Source organism: Mus caroli, unplaced genomic scaffold (genome assembly GCF_978045245.1).
Source record: "Mus caroli unplaced genomic scaffold, Mus_caroli_1 scaffold_17, whole genome shotgun sequence".
Classification (NCBI taxonomy): Eukaryota; Metazoa; Chordata; class Mammalia; order Rodentia; family Muridae; genus Mus; species Mus caroli.
Genome location: NW_028227272.1, coordinates 90,793,516 through 90,810,912, shown reverse-complemented (window position 1 = coordinate 90,810,912; position 17,397 = coordinate 90,793,516). Strand labels below are relative to the sequence as shown.

The following is a 17,397-nucleotide window of genomic DNA, read 5'->3' as shown; positions in this document are numbered from 1 at the left end:
GTTGAACTTGGCCATTAGGTTTGGAGGCAGGCTCCTGTACCCTGCCTTCCCAAAATCTGGTCAGCACCCTCACTCCTGTTTAGTAATTTTTAAACTATACTTTATGTATCTTGTGTGTGCCTGTGTAGAGGTCAGAGGACAATCTGGAGGGAATCTGCCCTCTTGTCCACTCGTGGGCCCCGAGGCCTTTGCCTGCTTACATCTTGCCAGCCCAATAAACACTCTGCATGAAGTTTTAGAGAAATAGCAGAGAGCAGACCTATGTATTTGCTCAGCAAACAAAAGAACTTATTCTATACACATGACAATTACATGTGGTTAGATGATATATTAATTTTATTTCCATTACATAAACCGAGGAAGAATACAAACTGGGACTGGAATATATTACAAGGCATTTAAGGGAGGCGTGTTTGGCTGCTGAACAGAAAATACCTGAACAGAGCTTCAGGACTGTGGCAGGGTTGGCTCAAATCCCCCAGCCCCCTTCTTCTTTACAGAACACAGCTGTCCTGGCCAGGGATGAGGAGGAGAATGAAGAAGCCCTCCTAGGCGCTAACACTCCGGATGCTCCAGAAAGTCCTGCTCCACACACTCCTCCAGCTGCCGCAGGACCCTCGGGTTCTCTGTGACAGGGCACTCCGGCGCTGCGGTTCCTGGCACATCAGCAGGCAGCTGGCTTTGGGTTTTGAAAGCACAGTTTAATGTGGTGAAGAATGGTATCAACTGCCTGATGCAGGAAACCGAATGTTGGCGCAAAAGAGGAAACTCTTTCTTCCTGGTGATCTCGTCGGAGCTGCCCATTTCCTGTAGAAAGACCAAAGCCACCAGCAGAGTGACCCAGCCAGCACCCCTGCAGCAGGGGCTATCAGCCCCTGGCCAGCTGATGACAGAGGCAGACCTCACATTCCAGGTCCTTAAGCCTTTCTGTCAGGGCTACATCCTAAGTCCTGCCCTGCTCCAGCTCTGCCATGCTCCTAGTAGGCTTCTCTTCTTTCACGGGAAAGCTAGCTTGAGTTCCCAGGAACTGGAGTTGTTTGAGAGATGGAAAAAGCCAAGGATGGAACTTCTAACCATCCCAAGCCTTAAAGCTATGAGAAGACGTTTTGAAGTCCTTAAAACCCAAGCGACATTAAGGACTTCATACTGCATAGTCTTGTCTCCTTTGCTGTGACTGCACACACACACACACACACACACACACACACACACACACACATATTGAGACAGTGTCTTACACAGCCCAGGTTGTCCTTGAACTCACTATGTGCCCTAGGGTGACCCTCAACTTCTGATCCCTCTGCCTCTACATCCCCAGTGCTGGGATTACAGGTATGCAGCGCTCCATCAGTTATACAGTGCTATAGATCCCGCCCAGGGCGCCTGTGCACCAGGCAAGCCCTTTGCCAGCTGAGGTTCATCGCTGGGTGTTGAACCTGAAAGCACTTACCCCGTATCTTGACCTCAGAAGTTCTAGAATCCTGACAGTGTGAGGCCTGCATTCTTGGTGATTCTCTTCCAGCTCTGACAGGAAGGTTGGGTGCTCAGTGTCCACTTCCGGAACAAATGCCCATCTGTAACTGCAGGAAACAAACAGGGTCAGTCAGGCACATTGATGCAGAGCTCGTGTAAACTGTCTGCAGTAGTTCAGTTGATGGAATTTACATTCCACAACCCAGTGGCTTAATACTTTCATAGATGTACTATATGTCTACAGCACAATCCTTCTCAGAGTTTTATTGCTCCAAGAAGTCCTACTTCCTTCAGCCATTGCTGTTCAGTCTCTAGCCTAACTGGCTTCCTATCTGTGCACCTCTCTCTCATTCTGGGCTTTCAGGAGTAGGATGGGGCATGCCTTGCCAAGGACCACCTCTGTCACCCAGTGTCTTCTCAGCAGAAGGCAGCGGTATCCTGTTTCTCTTTACTGCTGACTGACATGTCATTACATGGATAAACCACATGTTGCCTGTCCATCTGTGGCTGACAGACATACAGGCTGACTCCAGCTTTGGTGACCGTACACAATGCTGTGGGAAAGCCCTTCCTTCCATGGCCTCTTTTCTTCCTTTTGTTCTGTTTTGTTTTTATTTTTAGGTTTGCAGCTAAACTGAATGGAAGTGAAGTGTCCTCAGATCCAATATGGTCACACACAGTCCCTCTGCAGACATCATGCACAGAGCAGAGTCTGAGCCGACTGCTTGACCTACACCAACAGGCAACTCACCAAGTCCACGGTTTCCACAACCCAGTGGCTTAATAATGCTTTGATGCTGCATGATCTGTCCCCATAAAGGACTGGTATGGCAGCCTCACTGCCCCAAACCGTTCCCAGTAGGGACCAGTGTGGCCTCACTGCCCCTAAACCGTCCCCAGCAGCCACTGCTCTTCGCTCCTGTTCCTATGATATTGTATTTTCTAGGCTATCACACAAATGAAATGATGTCACGTGTGGCCTTCTCAGTCTGCCGTTTAAGGGACTGCAAAAGTGTCTCTTTGTTCCCTGGGGCAAGCCAGAGACAAGTAGCCTCTGGAGCCAGGCATGAAACTCGAGGCAGGAACAGCTGTTTTAAGCCCAAGGGAAACATGTGCCAAAGAGGCCATGCTCCAAATAAAGCTTTCTCATCTCACTGCAGCAGAACTCTCGAGCTATACACACACACACACACACACACACACACACACACACAGTGACCCAGTCACAGGCGTACAGTAGCAAAGGCCATCTCAGAAGACAATAAAAATGTTGATTCTCCACAGAGACATTCACAAACAGGACTGTGAGCCAAGTCAGGAAGCCACAGCTGTCTGGGGAAATCTGAAACCCAGGCTCAGTGGCTCAGGGATGCTTGGAGCACTGCAGCTTCTCACACACTCCCTACACATGAAAGAAAAGTGAAGTGCCCAACAGCAGGGAAAACGGGGACTTCAAAGGACCTCAAAGGCTCATCCCACTTACATCTGAAACAAGGGCATCTTGTCTGGAGGGAAGGCAAGTGCTGTGTCCAGGAACTTGCAGGCAGAGAGGTACATGGTGAGATCGCTGGGGGACAACGCCCTGCCTGCAGGCCCATTGCCATCAGCAACTGGGGCTTTTATTCTGTTGCTTTTGTGGCTGTTTCTATAAATTCAAGAGGAGATTTTCCGTTATTCGCTCGCTCACATTTGGTGACTTCACCTGCTTAGGAGAGTCCTTAAGACACATCTCCCTGTTAACACATCTTGAGAATACAAGGCTCCATGACCCATGCCTGTTGGGGGGACAGGAGGACTCATTCAAGGCTCTCCTCAGGAACAGAGCCAGTTTGAAGACAGCTGATGGTATATGAGACCCTGTCTAAAAGTCAGCAACAGGCTCGCGTTGGCTCTGCAGTTCAGAGTCGTTGCTGCTTCTCGAGGACCCCACTTCAATTCCCAGCACCACTGGGGAGCTCACAACTGCCCGTTCCTCCAGATCCGGGAGATGTGACGTCTTCCACAGGCTTCCTCTGACACTGCACGGTGCATATACATACATACACACACATGAGACCAACGCCTACATCTTTGGTCCCACCACAAGGACTCCCAGGGGACAGCAGGTGGTGTAGTAGCTCACACCCCACTGCTGCATCTAACTCATCACCTACCAGCATGCACTGAGAGCTTAGTAACATAGCTTACCTTGATTCATCTTCCTCTTTCAGATCTTCCTCAAGTTGTATGAATGTCTGGATCTTAGGAAGAAAATGTGTATTCAAGTTACTCTTTGAGAGAGATTGAGTTTACCTAAATTTGTCTATCTATAAAAACAGCAGGCTAGGCAGTAACTGTACACTCCTTTAACCCCAGTGCTCAGGAGGCAGAGGCAGGTGGATCTCTGAGTTTGAGGCTAGCTTTGGAGAACCCTATCTCCAAAAATGAAACCAAACCAAACCCCTAGTGGATGGGAGACTGGAGCCCATGCGGAGCCTAGCAAGCAGCTCCGGGATTGATCACCAGCACCACAAACAAACACAAGGAAAGTGAGCAAATAATATCAAAGGGTGCTTAGGGATAGGTAGGGCATCTCTGTTCTGGAGGCAGAGGCAGGTGAATCTCTGCGCCTGTGGTCAGCCTGGTCTACAGACAAGTTCCAGAACAGGTAGGACTACACAGAGAAACCTTGCCTCGAAAACTTCAAAACCACCCCCTCAAAAAAAAAAAAAAAAAAAAAGAAAAGGCATTTTTTTTTTTTTTTTTTTGGTTTTTCGAGACAGGGTTTCTCTGTGTAGCCCTGGCTGTCCTGGAACTCACTTTGTAGACCAGGCTGGCCTCGAACTCAGAAATCTGCCTGCCTCTGCCTCCCGAGTGCTGGGATTAAAGGCGTGCGCCACCACGCCCGGCGAAAAGGCATTTTTAAAAAATATTTATTAATTTATTTTATGTATATGAGTAGTACACTATAGCTGTCTTAAGGCACACCAGAAGAGGGCATCAGATCCCATTACAGATGGTTGTGAGCCACCATGTGGTTGCTGGGAATTGAACTCAGGACCTCTGAAAGAGCAGTCAGTGCTCTTAACCTCTGAGCCATCTCTCCAGCCCAAGAAAAGGCATTTTTAAAAGTGCAAATTTTACCTAAAACTGAACCATGCGCACTCACCAATTCAGACACCATGATGGGCCACAGCGAGGTCAGGTGCTGGGGAGAGATTCTTAGCAGCAGAACTCTGAAAAAAAGAAACATCTGACCAGCAACTATGGACGTCTGTCCGACTCTGAGGTTGTCTGTCAGGCGCTCTAGGGAAAGAAGATTTTAGAGAAGTCACACAAATATGTAGTTTGGGGTTCTGGTTAGCCAAGAAAGAGAAATAAAGCCGTAATTAGTGTGACATGCTGATGACAACCTAGTGCAGAGATGGTTCCTAGCTACCTACACACGTGGGACCACACCTGTAATCCCAGGTAGAGAGACAGGATTGCTACACGTGCAGGGTCAGTCTGCTCCACACAGTGAGTTCTATGCTAGCCAGGGCTATCCAGTGACCTCCACTCCTTGTCTTAAAACAAAAAAAGAGAGAACAAAAGGAGGGGAGGGTGTAGGGTGCAGCTTAGCAGGCCCAGTGCTGGCCTAGTATGCACGGAATCATGGATGGCTTCTTCTTTGAGCACCACATAAAATGGACATAGTAGCACATGCCTGTTATCCAGAGAGTTTGAGGCCAGCCTGAAACTCTTGGGAAACAGGGAGAAGTGAAGGGTGTGTGTTTGTGCCATAAACACTGTACTGGTTTTGTGTATCAACTTGTCACAGGCTGGAGTTATCACAGAGAAAGGAGCTCCAGTTGAAGAAATGCCTCCATGAGATCCAGCTGTGGGTCATTTTCTCAATTTGTGATCAAGAGGGAAAGGCCCCTTGTGGGTGGGACCATCTCTGGGTTGGTAGTCTTGGGTTCTATAAGAGAGCAGGCTGAGCAAGCCAGGGGAGGCAAGCCAGTAAAGAACATCCCTCCATGGCCTCTGCATCAGCTCCTGCTTCCTGACCTGCTTGAGTTCCAGTTCTGACTTCCTTTGGTGATGAACAGCAGTGTGGAAGTGTAAGCTGAATAAACCCTTTCCTCCCCAACCTGTTTCTGGGTCATGATGTTTGTGCAGGAATAGAAACCCTGACTAAGGGCTGGTGAGATGGCTCAGTGGGTAAGAGCACCCGACTGCTCTTCCAAAGGTATGAAGTTCAAATCCCAGCAACCACATGGTGGCTCACAACCACTGGTAATGAGATCTGACGCCCTCTTCTGGAGTGTCTGAAGACAGCTACAGTGTACTTACATATAATAAATAATAAATAAATCTTAAAAAAAAAAAAGAAAGAAACCCTGACTAAGACAAACACCCAACAGGATCTTGCTATGTAGCCCAGGTTAGCCTCCAACAAGTGAGCTTGCCTCAGCCTTCCACTGCAGCTGGCTTCCACCTATCCTCCTGACGGCAGTAACTGTCCACACTGACCGCAGTCTGCAGGCCACGGACTTCATCTCATCCTCATGCAGCAGTGATGGTAGCGCTGCTCCCTCACCACTCACATTCCCATATCCCCATTGCTGCCACCAGCAGAGCTCTGAGCCACATGTGCTCAGTACTGCTCGATGATGCCAGCACAGGCCTGCCCCGTTAGGACATTATGATGGTGGCGGCTCAGGGTTAAGGAGTGCCGTGTGCTGCAGACAGCAAACTCTGACTTAGACCCTAACTAGAGCATGGCTCCTCCTGGTCAGGTAGCCTGTGTTAAATTAAACCATGCAAAGTGAAACTCCCCATTGGCGCCCCCAGGCTGTTTAAACAAACAAAACTAGAAGCCAGGTTCTTCCTGCGGTCTAGAGATCATCTTAAAGAGGCTCCTCCCTCAGAGTTCCAAGACAGCTAGGGCTACACAGAAAAAAACCTGACAATAAATAAAATAAAATAAAAGTTTTGGGGGGGCAGTATAATTGGGTTATTGTTTACTTAATAGTGCAGGCCTGTGTACACACACTCACTATATCTAACCCTGCCTTACACACTCACTATTTCTACCCCTGCCTTAATGATACAACACAGGAGCTGTTGTGTTTCATAAACAGGAACCTGCAGTTAGAAGGTTTCTGGCCTACGGAAAGCCCAGCTTCTGTATCACTTACAACTCCTTAGCCCTCTGGGCCTCACCTACGTGTCATGGGAGACAGGGAGGAAGGAGAAGGAATTGCCACACTGAACCCCCCCCCCCCACACACACACACTTAAAGGTGTTCAGGCCTTCCCTCATGAGTGGGTTTGGTTCCAGTATAGCGGGACAAGTTTGGTCCCTTTTGTGTTAGATGCCCCTGGTCACATGCAAGCCTGTGGGCCCCAGAGCTGTGAGCCAAGACATGTTTGTTCATAAAATCCCCGGCATCAGGTCTCCCGGGGCAGGCGCAGGACAGCCCGAGATGGGCGCTTACCTTGTATCAGGGGAAGGTAGAGGTGGTACTGGTCAAGCTCGCCACTGAAGATGGCAAAAGCCTGGCGCTTCAGCAGCATGGCCTTCTGCTCAAAGCTGGGGAAGAGTTTTAAGGAGCTGCTCTGCATGTCTGCAATAAACACAGCAGTCAGCTTGGGAGGGAAGCACAGCAGCGGGGCGGAGTCGGGGGAGCACAGCAGGGAGAGTGGGGGGAGCACAGCAGGGAGAGTGGTGGGAGCACAGCAGGATAGTGGTGGGAGCACAGCAGGGAGAGTGGGGGGAGCACAGCAGGGAGAGTGGTAAGAGCACAGCAGGGAAGAATGGTGGGAGCACAGCAGGGAGAGTTGTGGAGGCACAGCAGGAAAGAATGGTGGGAGCACAGCAGGAAAGAATGGTGGGAGCACAGCAGGGAGAGTGGTGGGGGCACAGCAGGGAGAGTGTTGGGAGCACAGCAGGAAAGAATGGTGGGAGCACAGCAGGAGAGTGGTGGGGGCACAGCAGGGAGAGTGGTGGGGGCACAGCAGGGAGAGTGTTGGGAGCACAGCAGGGAGAGTGGTGGGAGCACAGCAGGGAGAGTGGTGGGAGCACAGCAGGGAGAATGGTGGGAGCACAGCAGGGAGAGTGGTGGGAGCACAGCAGGGAGAATGGTGGGAGCACAGCAGGTAGAATGGTGGGAGCACAGCAGGAGAGTGGTGGGAGCACAGCAGGGAGAGTGGTGGGGGCACAGCAGGGAGAGTGTTGGGAGCACAGCAGGGAGAGTGTTGGGAGGCACAGCAGGGAGAGTGTTGGGAGCACAGCAGGAAGAGTGGTGGGGGCACAGCAGGGAGAGTGGTGGGGGCACAGCAGGGAGAGTGGTGGGGGCACAGCAGGGAGAGTGGTGGGAGCACAGCAGGGAGAGTGGTGGGAGCACAGCAGGAGAGTGGTGGGAGCACAGCAGGGAGAGTGGTGGGGGCACAGCAGGGAGAGTGGTGGGGGCACAGCAGGGAGAGTGTTGGGAGCACAGCAGGGAGAGTGTTGGGAGCACAGCAGGGAGAGTGGTGGGGGCACAGCAGGGAGAGTGGTGGGAGCACAGCAGGGAGAGTGGTGGGAGCACAGCAGGGAGAGTGGTGGGAGCACAGCAGGGAGAGTGGTGGGAGCACAGCAGGGAGAGTGGTGGGAGCACAGCAGGGAGAGTGGTGGGGGCACAGCAGGGAGAGTGTTGGGAGCACAGCAGGGAGAGTGTTGGGAGCACAGCAGGGAGAGTGGTGGGAGGCACAGCAGGGAGAGTGGTGGGGGCACAGCAGGGAGAGTGGTGGGAGCACAGCAGGGAGAGTGGTGGGAGGCACAGCAGGGAGAGTGGTGGGGGCACAGCAGGGAGAGTGGTGGGAGCACAGCAGGGAGAGTGGTGGGAGCACAGCAGGAGAGTGGTGGGAGCACAGCAGGGAGAGTGGTGGGGGCACAGCAGGGAGAGTGGTGGGGGCACAGCAGGGAGAGTGGTGGGGGCACAGCAGGGAGAGTGGTGGGAGGCACAGCAGAAAGAGTGTTGGGAGCACAGCAGGGAGAGTGGTGGGAGCACAGAAGGGAGAGTGGTGGGAGCACAGCAGGAGAGTGGTGGGGGCACAGCAGGGAGAGTGGTGGGAGCACAGCAGGGAGAGTGGTGGGAGCACAGCAGGGAGAGTGGTGGGAGCACAGCAGGGAGAGTGTTGGGAGCACAGCAGGGAGAGTGTTGGGAGCACAGCAAGGAGAGTGGTGGGGGCACAGCAGGGAGAGTGGTGGGGGCACAGCAGGGAGAGTGGTGGGAGGACAGCAGGGAGAGTGTTGGGAGCACAGCAGGGAGAGTGGTGGGAGCACAGCAGGGAGAGTGGTGGGAGCATAGCAGGGAGAGTGGTGGGAAGCACAGCAGGGAGAATGGTGGGAGCACAGCAGGTAGAATGGTGGGAGCACAGCAGGGAGAGTGGTGGGAGCACAGCAGGGAGAGTGGTGGGAACACAGCAGGACAGTGGTAGGAACACAGCAGGATAGTGGTGGGAGCACAGCAGGGAGAGTGTTGGGAGCACAGCAGGGAGAGTGTTGGGAGCACAGCAGGGAGAGTGGTGGGAGCACAGCAGGGAGAGTGGTGGGAGCACAGCAGGGAGAGTGGTGGGAACACAGCAGGACAGTGGTAGGAACACAGCAGGATAGTGGTGGGAGCACAGCAGGGAGAGTGTTGGGAGCACAGCAGGGAGAGTGTTGGGAGCACAGCAGGGAGAGTGTTGGGAGCACAGCAGGGAGAGTGGTGGGAACACAGCAGGACAGTGGTAGGAACACAGCAGGGAGAGTGTTGGGAGCACAGCAGGGAGAGTGGTGGGAGCACAGCAGGGAAGAATGGTGGGATCCAATTTGTGACATGCCCCCAAAAGTCAGGCCCCCCTTTAAGAATGAGTGTAAGTCAACCCTGCACACTCTTTAAGAAACATCCCTCTCAGCCAGGAATGGTGGCTCAGGTCTATAATCTTATCATTTGAGAGGCTATGCTAGCAGGACTGCCAACAGTTTGAGCCAGCTGGGGCTATAGAATGAGTTCTAGGCGCTCTGGGCCAAAGAGGGAGACCTTTCCTCAACAGTAAAATGCCAAAACAAATGACAATTCCACCAAATCCAATCTGCGCATACAAACAACAACCACCACCACCCACTCATTTCATTAATGACAAACAGCGTCAGGGAGTCAGGAAAGAGCGGAAGGTGTGGAAATGGCCATCTAAGCTGGGCATCGAGTTACCAGTTGCTGACTCATAACGTTGGCATTTGGAGGCCAGAGTGAGACACTGCCTGAAAACTAGAAGCACGCATAATAAACTATAGCAGACTGAAGACCTTCAGCATCAGGCAGCCGGCTGTGGCCTAAAGGCTTTGAGCAGCAGCTACCAGAAGCGGTGACACACAGGGCAGGCATGGCCTGCCAATAGACTGGACTGACAGACTGTTTAGGAAGGCTACACCCTCAGCTCTTCACTTAGCACCTCAGAAGTCTGACATGGCGGGCTGTGGTGTGCACACCTTTAGCCCCAGCACGGGAGAGGCAGGCACACAGAGCTCTGTGAGCTCAAGGCCAAGTTCCTGAACAGCCAGGGCTACATGGAGAGACCTGGTCTCAGAAAGGGTTGGACATGGTAGAAGCTGAGCATGAGGGTACTACAGGCGTGACAATAACTTGAAACTTACTCATTAAATCCTTAAACATGGTTTTCTCGTGAGTCAGGAGATGGTCAATGACGGACTTCCAGCTGGATGCACGAAAAGGCACAGTTAGTTAAATATGCAACTGATGGCAGCTTGATTCAGAGCATCAAGAAAATAACATGATAACTCCAGAGCTATTAAAGCTGCTCTGCGGGCTGAGAGAGGGCTGGGTGGGGAGAGCTCACTGTGTGAGCCTGGGGAGGGAGGCCCTGAGCTCGGGCCACAGTGCTGGCTGGAAGCCAGGCCTGGATGCTGGCTCTCGCCTGCAACCCCAGCCCTGTGGAGAAGGAGATGGAGACCCTGGGCGTGCTGGCTGCTAGCCTTGCGCCATCAGTGAGACCCTGTCTCTCAATGGAGGGTGACAGACAGAGCAGGACATCAGACATCCACCTCTGGCTCCGCACATGCGTACACTGGAGCATGAACACCCCCACCATATACCTCAACCCCCATCCATGCATATATACCCCCACACACAAAATGAATCTGGAAAAAATTGGAAAAAAGAAATCTGCTCTCGGGGCTGGTGAGATGGCTCAGTGGGTAAGAGCACCCGACTGCTCTTCCGAAGGTCCAGAGTTCAAATCCCAGCAACCACATGGTGGCTCACAACCATCCGTAACGAGATCTGGCGCCCTCTTCTGGAGTGTCTGAAGACAGCTACAGTGTACTTACATATAATAAATAAATAAATAAATCTTTTTTTTTAAAAAAAAAGAAATCTGCTCTCTGGAATTTGTCAGCCACATTTGTCAGAACATTTGTCAGCATTCACTGAGTGCTTGTGAGACTCCTCCAAGAAAACAACACAAGAGTCTCATGACCTCAGTTTTCTCGAAACACAGAATTGTTCTTACAATGTGTTCTCCCGTCCTCCCAGGTGTGGCCGAGTTTCCCTCTGCAGGTCATTCATTATTGCTTGCTGTTGTTATTCAGTTGAATGTTTCAACTTCCCTTTATATGCATGCCTCTGGGGAAGAGCGTGTCTTCTCCATGTGAGGCTGTCCTTGTAGTTGTACACAGCTTGAACTCACGAGAACACTCACTTAGGTGGCTTTCCTTAACCGTCAGAGTATAAGCCGTGATGCTCAGAGTGAAGCTGGCTATGTATGGCTCTCAGCTACACTCTCTCCGGTCCCACTGTCTCTCCAGCGGTGACACACTCATGATTTTTTTTTTAAAAAAAGATTTATTTATTATATGTAACTACACTGTAGCTGTCTTCAGACACATCAGAAGAGGGCATGAGATCTCATGACAGATGGTTGTGAGCCATCATGTGGTTGCTGGGATTTGAACTCAGGACCTCTAGAAGAGCAGTCAGTGTTTTTACCCGCTGAGCCATCTCTCCAACCCCCACACTCATGATTTTAATTCAAGAAGCTGGCCAAGCCAAGGGTTTTCTCATAACCCTAACCTAATGAAACGAACTTCTCCAGCTCTCCATAAAGGAAACAATGCAGAACAGGGCAAGAGTGCTAAGGAGTGCTAATACTGTGTGCTCAGTACTCCTGGATGCTAATACTGTGTGCTCAGTACTCCTGGATCTGAGCTCCATCCCTGAGTCTGCAGACAGACTCTCTGAGGTTGTCCTCCAATCTCCACATGTCCACTGTGGCATGTGTATCTGCACGCATGCACGCACGCACGCATGCACGTACAAACACACACACACACACACACACACACACACACACACACACGCACGCACATGAATAAATGAAATAACATTTTAAAACAGTGTTTTAAAGAGGCCCATTTAAGGACTAGGCAGGCGGCTGAGTTGGTAAAATGGCTGCACAGCCTGAGGACCTGAGTCTGACTCTCAGGGTGTGGTGGTGCCTGCCTGCCCATGACCCACTGCTGAGACAGGCAGAGCCAGGGACATCCCTGGAGCTTGCTGGACAGCCAGGTTTCAGTGACAGTCCCTGTCTAAAACAATAAGGTGGAGAATGATGGAGAAAGAAACCTAAGTGAACTCCTAGCCTCCACCTGTATGCGTGCACACGCACACACACACACTCACACTCACCCAAAGCATGCATATACACAAACCCCAGGAAGCATGGGCTGCAGGTGGTCCTGAGCTGGCTTCCTGCTCTCTGACGAAAAGGCACAGGAATGGCTTGCTTAGTGTCCTGTCCTCCTGGGGTCTCCACGTTCCACGCCCACTACTGTCATGGAGTGCATGAGCCAGGCAGCCAGGCAGACATTGCCAGAGCCAATCTGGGCTCTGATCTCAACAGGGGCCAAGTCTTTCATGAGGAAGATGAAAGGCTCCTGAACCCTCCATCTCACTCTTTGCCAGCAGCAGGCTCTCTCAATCCAGTGCAGTGCCTCTTTTGATAAAAGGTTATCTCCGGATTTTGAAGGACATAATGTCTTTTCAGCAAACACAGACTAACATGAGCACCATGACAGGGACATGCAAGGGGCTGAGGTGACACCGTGGTCCAAGGGTCAGGCAACAACAGTGCAAGACTGAGCACATAGGGCTTTGTTTCCTGTTTTGTTTGTTTTGTTTTTCAAAACATGGTTTTTCTGTATAGCTCTGGTGGTCCTAGAACGAACTCTGTAGACCAGGCTGTCCTAGAACTCACTCTGTAGACCAGGCTGTCCTGGAACTCAGAGACCTGCCTGCCTCTGCTCCCTGAGACCTGGGATTAAAGAGAGAACAGAATTTCTTACTGAATGCAAGACGTATCCATCTGAAAGAAAGCGGGGTCCAGGAACAGCTCTAGCACTTCCTTCTTCCACGCGCGCTTGGTGTAGGCATAGCCACTCAAGGAGCTCAGCAGCTGGGCACCGGCCCTGAAGCTGGGCGCATTGTACGCACTGAGGGAAGAGAAGGGATGGGGTCAAGGGGAACTTCTCAGAGGACACATTTCTGCATGTGGGCGTGATGATGGCGCCTGTCACCTGTGATTGCGCAGGTAAGGAAACACGTAGTACAGCAAGCGGGAGATCAGCGGCACAGCTTTCTCTTTCTCGTCGCTGCGGTAAACCATGTCCAGGAGAGAAGCCAGAACCTAAAACAAATGAGGCAGAATTCCTTTATGGAAACAAGACACGGGGCTGGAAAGGTGACTCAGTGGTTAGGAGCACTGGCTGCTCTTCCAGAGGCCCCAGTTTCAATTCCCAGCAACCACATGGAAGGTTATAACTGTAATTCTAGTTCCAGGGGATCCAATACCCTAATACAGACATACATGCAGGCAGGCAAGATACCAATGAACATAAAAACAAACAAACAAATAAATCAATGATATATTTTTAAAAAGAAAAAAGGAGAAAACAAGAGATACCGGGCAATGGTGGCACATGCCTTTAATCCCAGCATTTGGGAAACAGAGGCTGTGAATCTATCTGAGTTTGAAGCCAGCCTGGTCTAGAGAGTGAGTTACAAAAGCCAGGGCTATACAGAGAGACCCTGTCTTGAACCACCTCCCTCCACCCCACCCCCAAAAAGAAAAGAAAAGAAAAGAAAAGAAAAGAATAGAAAAGAAAAGAAAAGAAAAGGGAAGGGAAGGGAAGGGAAGGGAAGGGAAGGGAAGGGAAGGGAAGGAAAGGAAAGGAAAGGAAAGGAAAGGAAAGGAAAGGAAAGGAAAGAAAAGGAAAGAAAAGAAACTCCTGAAGTGTCAATCAAAAGTGCCATGCTGCAAGCCAACGCTGTTCTACTCTGATCTGGAACAATGCGTCCTACATGGTGGAGCCCATGGCAGTACTAAGGGAGCCTGGTGGAGGAAGCTCACTGGCAGTGTGCCCTTGCTTCCTGAATACCACACTGTGTGCCTCCACATGCTCCCCACCTTGAGGCTAAGCAACATAGCCAGCCAACTGGGCTGAAGCCTCTAATACCCTGAGTCTTCCTGTAAAACGAGTTTCTCAGGTATTTTGTTGCAGCAACAGAAAGCTGGCTGACACAAGGTCTAGACTTCAGAACTCAGGCAGAAGGGGGCAACCCGTGGCACCCAGAATGAATACAGGACTTCAAAATGATTCAAGACAGTAAGCATTTCCACAAGGAACCACAAGTCAGGTGAATCTTTACCTCTGCCAAGAGAGAGAGCGCTTGCACACTGTAAACGGAGGGGGCAGAAGCAGATACCATGGTGGAGGCTTCAGCAGCATCTGCTGACAGAAAGAAGAGTCTGTTTAGCCCTGAGGGGAGTGAATGCCTCCTTCCCTAAGCACTTTCACTCTGACTGCAGTCAGTAGTTTCAGTATCTGCTCTGGTATCCAATCCCAACCACGGAGTTAGTTAGGTTTCTATTTACTGCTGTGATCACACACAACCTGGGGAGGGAAACACTCACTACATCTTACATCATCCAGGGCTGCACAGAGAAACACTGTCTGAATCACCAACCTCCCGGGGAAGTCAGGGCCAATGCAGAGGCCGTGGAGGAGTGCTCCCGCTGACTGGCTTGCTCCTCATGGCTTGCTCAGTCTGCTTTCTTATAGAATGGAAGACCACTATGCCCCATTGGTCAGGGCCCTCCTGTATAAGTCACTTATCAAGAAAATGGCCTGTAATCTTGCCTACCTACAGTCAATCTGATGGAGACATTTCCCAGATGACTCTCGCTTTGCTAAGTCATAAAACCTAACTAGGACAAAGAATGTGGGTATTTGGATCAAACACACCAGCGCCAGCTCACTGCCTCCAGGTCCTTTCGGGTGAGCAGCTGGCATTTGGGTCTGAGCTGAGTCCGTCTTCCCACACTCTTCTGCTCTGCTCCCGGTCTACATCCTTGCTGCAGCACTGACGAGCCTTCATGCTGAGCTCCTGCAGGACGCCCTTCTCCATCTCCACACAGCATCCTGCCTCTCATCCATCCGGCAAATGTCCTCTTGCCTGCTTCTCTCTCCCTCAGAAGATTCCACCCAGGAAGGGGAAATCTGGCTAAGTCCAGCAAGCTTAGGTCTGCTTATGGTTTGTCCTTTCTGCAATGACCACGTGGCCAGTGAAATCACTGAAAGCAGCAGATGAAGAAGTTGAAAGCTATCTTTTAGAATGCATACCCACTTGTGGGCGTCGGCTGACGAGCAACAGTGCTGGTTATCCGGTCACTTAAGATTGGTTGGGGCTGGTGACTTAATCCCTGTAAAACTGGTTCAAGATTTCTCCCATTCTTTTCCCATGTGATTCTTTTTTTTTAAAAAAAGACTTATTTATTTATATGTAAGTACACTGTAGCTATCCTCAGATATTTCAGAAGAGGGCATCAGATTTCATTACAGATGGTTGTGAGCCACCATGTGGTTGCTGGGATTTGAACTCTGGACCTTCGGAAGAGCAGTCCGGTGCTCTTACCCACTGAGCCATCTCGCCAGCCCTCCCATGTGATTCTTTATGTGCCGTTCAATAAATATAGATCAAAGTCCTTTGCTAAACAGACACACAGCAGTCAGACAGACACAGGGACGGAGTCACAAGTCAGGCTTCTGGCAGACACATGTTTAGACTCACACAAGACAGAAAACACAGGAGTGTGAAGCAGAGAGTTCACATCTGGACTCGCACCTGTGTACATGACTCCAAGGAGAAGTGTGCTGGATCATGATCAGTGCTGGATCGTGAGACTCTGCCTTAAAGCAACAATCCTCCCCCAGACCTAACACAAAATGAGAGAACAGGAAAGAAGCTGGAAGCAAAAGAGAAGCCAGCATCCCAGTGGCCTTCCAGCTGACTGCTCCAGATCAGGGGACCAGAGCGTTGAGGAGTTCTGAGTACCAGCCCTCACCTCTTGTTGGGAGCTGTTAAGACAACACTATTGTCCTGATCTCTGAATTGAGCCCCCCCCCCCCGAGAAGAAAAGGGGGCCACCAACGCACCGCTCTGAGAACAACCACAGAATGTTCCAGCCCTAAGTCAGCGCCAGATGTCCTGACCACAAGATGTACCCTGATACCACCAAGTTCCTGCTTCTCCATGTAGTCGCCAAAAGAAAAATTTCCACTGCCCCACCTCTCCTGCTGAGAAGTACTTCCCCTTTTGCTTGTGCATTTAAGCCTTGAGCCTTGCTGAATACAGAGAGACCTTGATGCTACTCAGACTGCTTCTGTGTCGTTCTTGCACTTGGTTTCTGTCCCTCTCTCCCCCCATTTGGTTCTTAGGAGAAGGCCCCCTCGAGACCCTCGAATAACTGGACCTGCTGGACGGGTCAACCTCTCTCCACTGTCCAACCATCTAACGCTCCCTCTCATCCTGAGCCTGGCAGACGGGCTTCCAGACTCTCACCAACCAAGCCTTTGGAAATTTCATCCCAGACTCTTCCTGTGCTGTCCTGGTTGTCCTCTCAGCTGGTGACTTGGTTCCCGACCTTGACGGCTATTCTTCTCCTCCTGACACCCCAGATTCCCCAAGTGCATGCTGGCTCTGCTCCCCCATTCTGCTCCAAGTAAGTAAACTGTTGAGCCAAAAATCCCAACCTTCCTTGGCTGCATTTTCAGAACACAGCCAAGAGTATTGTTTCTTGTGTGAACCACTCTGGAACCCTTCGACAGGACTTCTGGCTTCTGCTCTTGTGCAAAGTGGCTTTACTCATGACAGTTAGAGAGATGCTTTCTGAAGATGGAGACTTACTTCATGGCTGCCCTGACTACTGGGGCAGCATGAGATCCTACATGCCATGCTATATACCCAGCCAGCTCATCTTCAGTCTCCGTCCTCCATCTTGTTTCTGAGCAGTTTCATCAAGGAGAGACTAGGCGCTATCCAGAGGGCCCATGGGTAAATCATAACGAGGCCCTCAAGAGGGCCAGCTTCTTCCTCACCCTCCTGATTAAAACACAAGTCTGGTAGCGTTTGTTTCCCACCAGCAGGATCAAGGCTAGATCACACAGCAGTTGTGGATCAATCAGCCACCCTGTCTGTCTTCACACTGACCAACCCTCAGTAGGGGAGGGCAACTCTTCAGAGCTTTAGAAGCCCCAACCCCAGAGATGAGACTGGCTTTTGAGTCCCCCCTCTTCCTGTGTGTTTGCTGTCGGCGTGGCTCCCCACCCCCACTCAGCCCCAGCAAACACCTTCCTTGGACTACTGGTCCTACAGCTGCTGGTCTTGCAGCTGCTGGCCCTAGCTCCAATGCTTATTAAGAGCTGTCTGCTGTAACCTGCTGTGCTTCACATTTTCCCGCCTTTTAACTCTTGAACTGGCAGAGAAAACACGATCAGTACTCCTAGACTATGAATTGGGGCTGGAGAGCTGGCTCCGTGGTTAGCACTGGTGGCTCTCCAGAGTACCCAGGTTCAATTCC

General features: G+C 51.1%; 1 protein-coding gene across 6 annotated transcripts in view; it reads right to left on the bottom strand.

The window, feature by feature from the left end:
- Positions 1 to 326: 326 nt before the first annotated feature.
- Dop1b (DOP1 leucine zipper like protein B) overlaps positions 327 to 17,397 on the bottom strand; it is a 117,212-nt gene continuing 100,141 nt past the window's right edge. For 3 of the 6 annotated variants that reach the window (XM_085832051.1, XM_085832052.1, XM_085832055.1), the window contains 10 exons: positions 14,187 to 14,269; positions 13,055 to 13,164; positions 12,824 to 12,970; positions 10,118 to 10,179; positions 6,936 to 7,064; positions 4,622 to 4,758; positions 3,661 to 3,713; positions 2,957 to 3,118; positions 1,451 to 1,580; positions 327 to 807 (listed from right to left, as the gene is read on the bottom strand). In XM_085832051.1, the coding sequence (XP_085688177.1) occupies positions 556 to 807; positions 1,451 to 1,580; positions 2,957 to 3,118; positions 3,661 to 3,713; positions 4,622 to 4,758; positions 6,936 to 7,064; positions 10,118 to 10,179; positions 12,824 to 12,970; positions 13,055 to 13,164; positions 14,187 to 14,269 (1,265 nt within the window). In that variant the 3' untranslated portion in view covers positions 327 to 555. Of the gene's footprint in view, positions 808 to 1,450; positions 1,581 to 2,956; positions 3,119 to 3,660; positions 3,714 to 4,621; positions 4,759 to 6,935; positions 7,065 to 10,117; positions 10,180 to 12,823; positions 12,971 to 13,054; positions 13,165 to 14,186; positions 14,270 to 17,397 lie in introns of those variants that run through there. The other 3 variants (XM_085832053.1, XM_085832054.1, XR_015045668.1) reach the window with 3 other exon arrangements.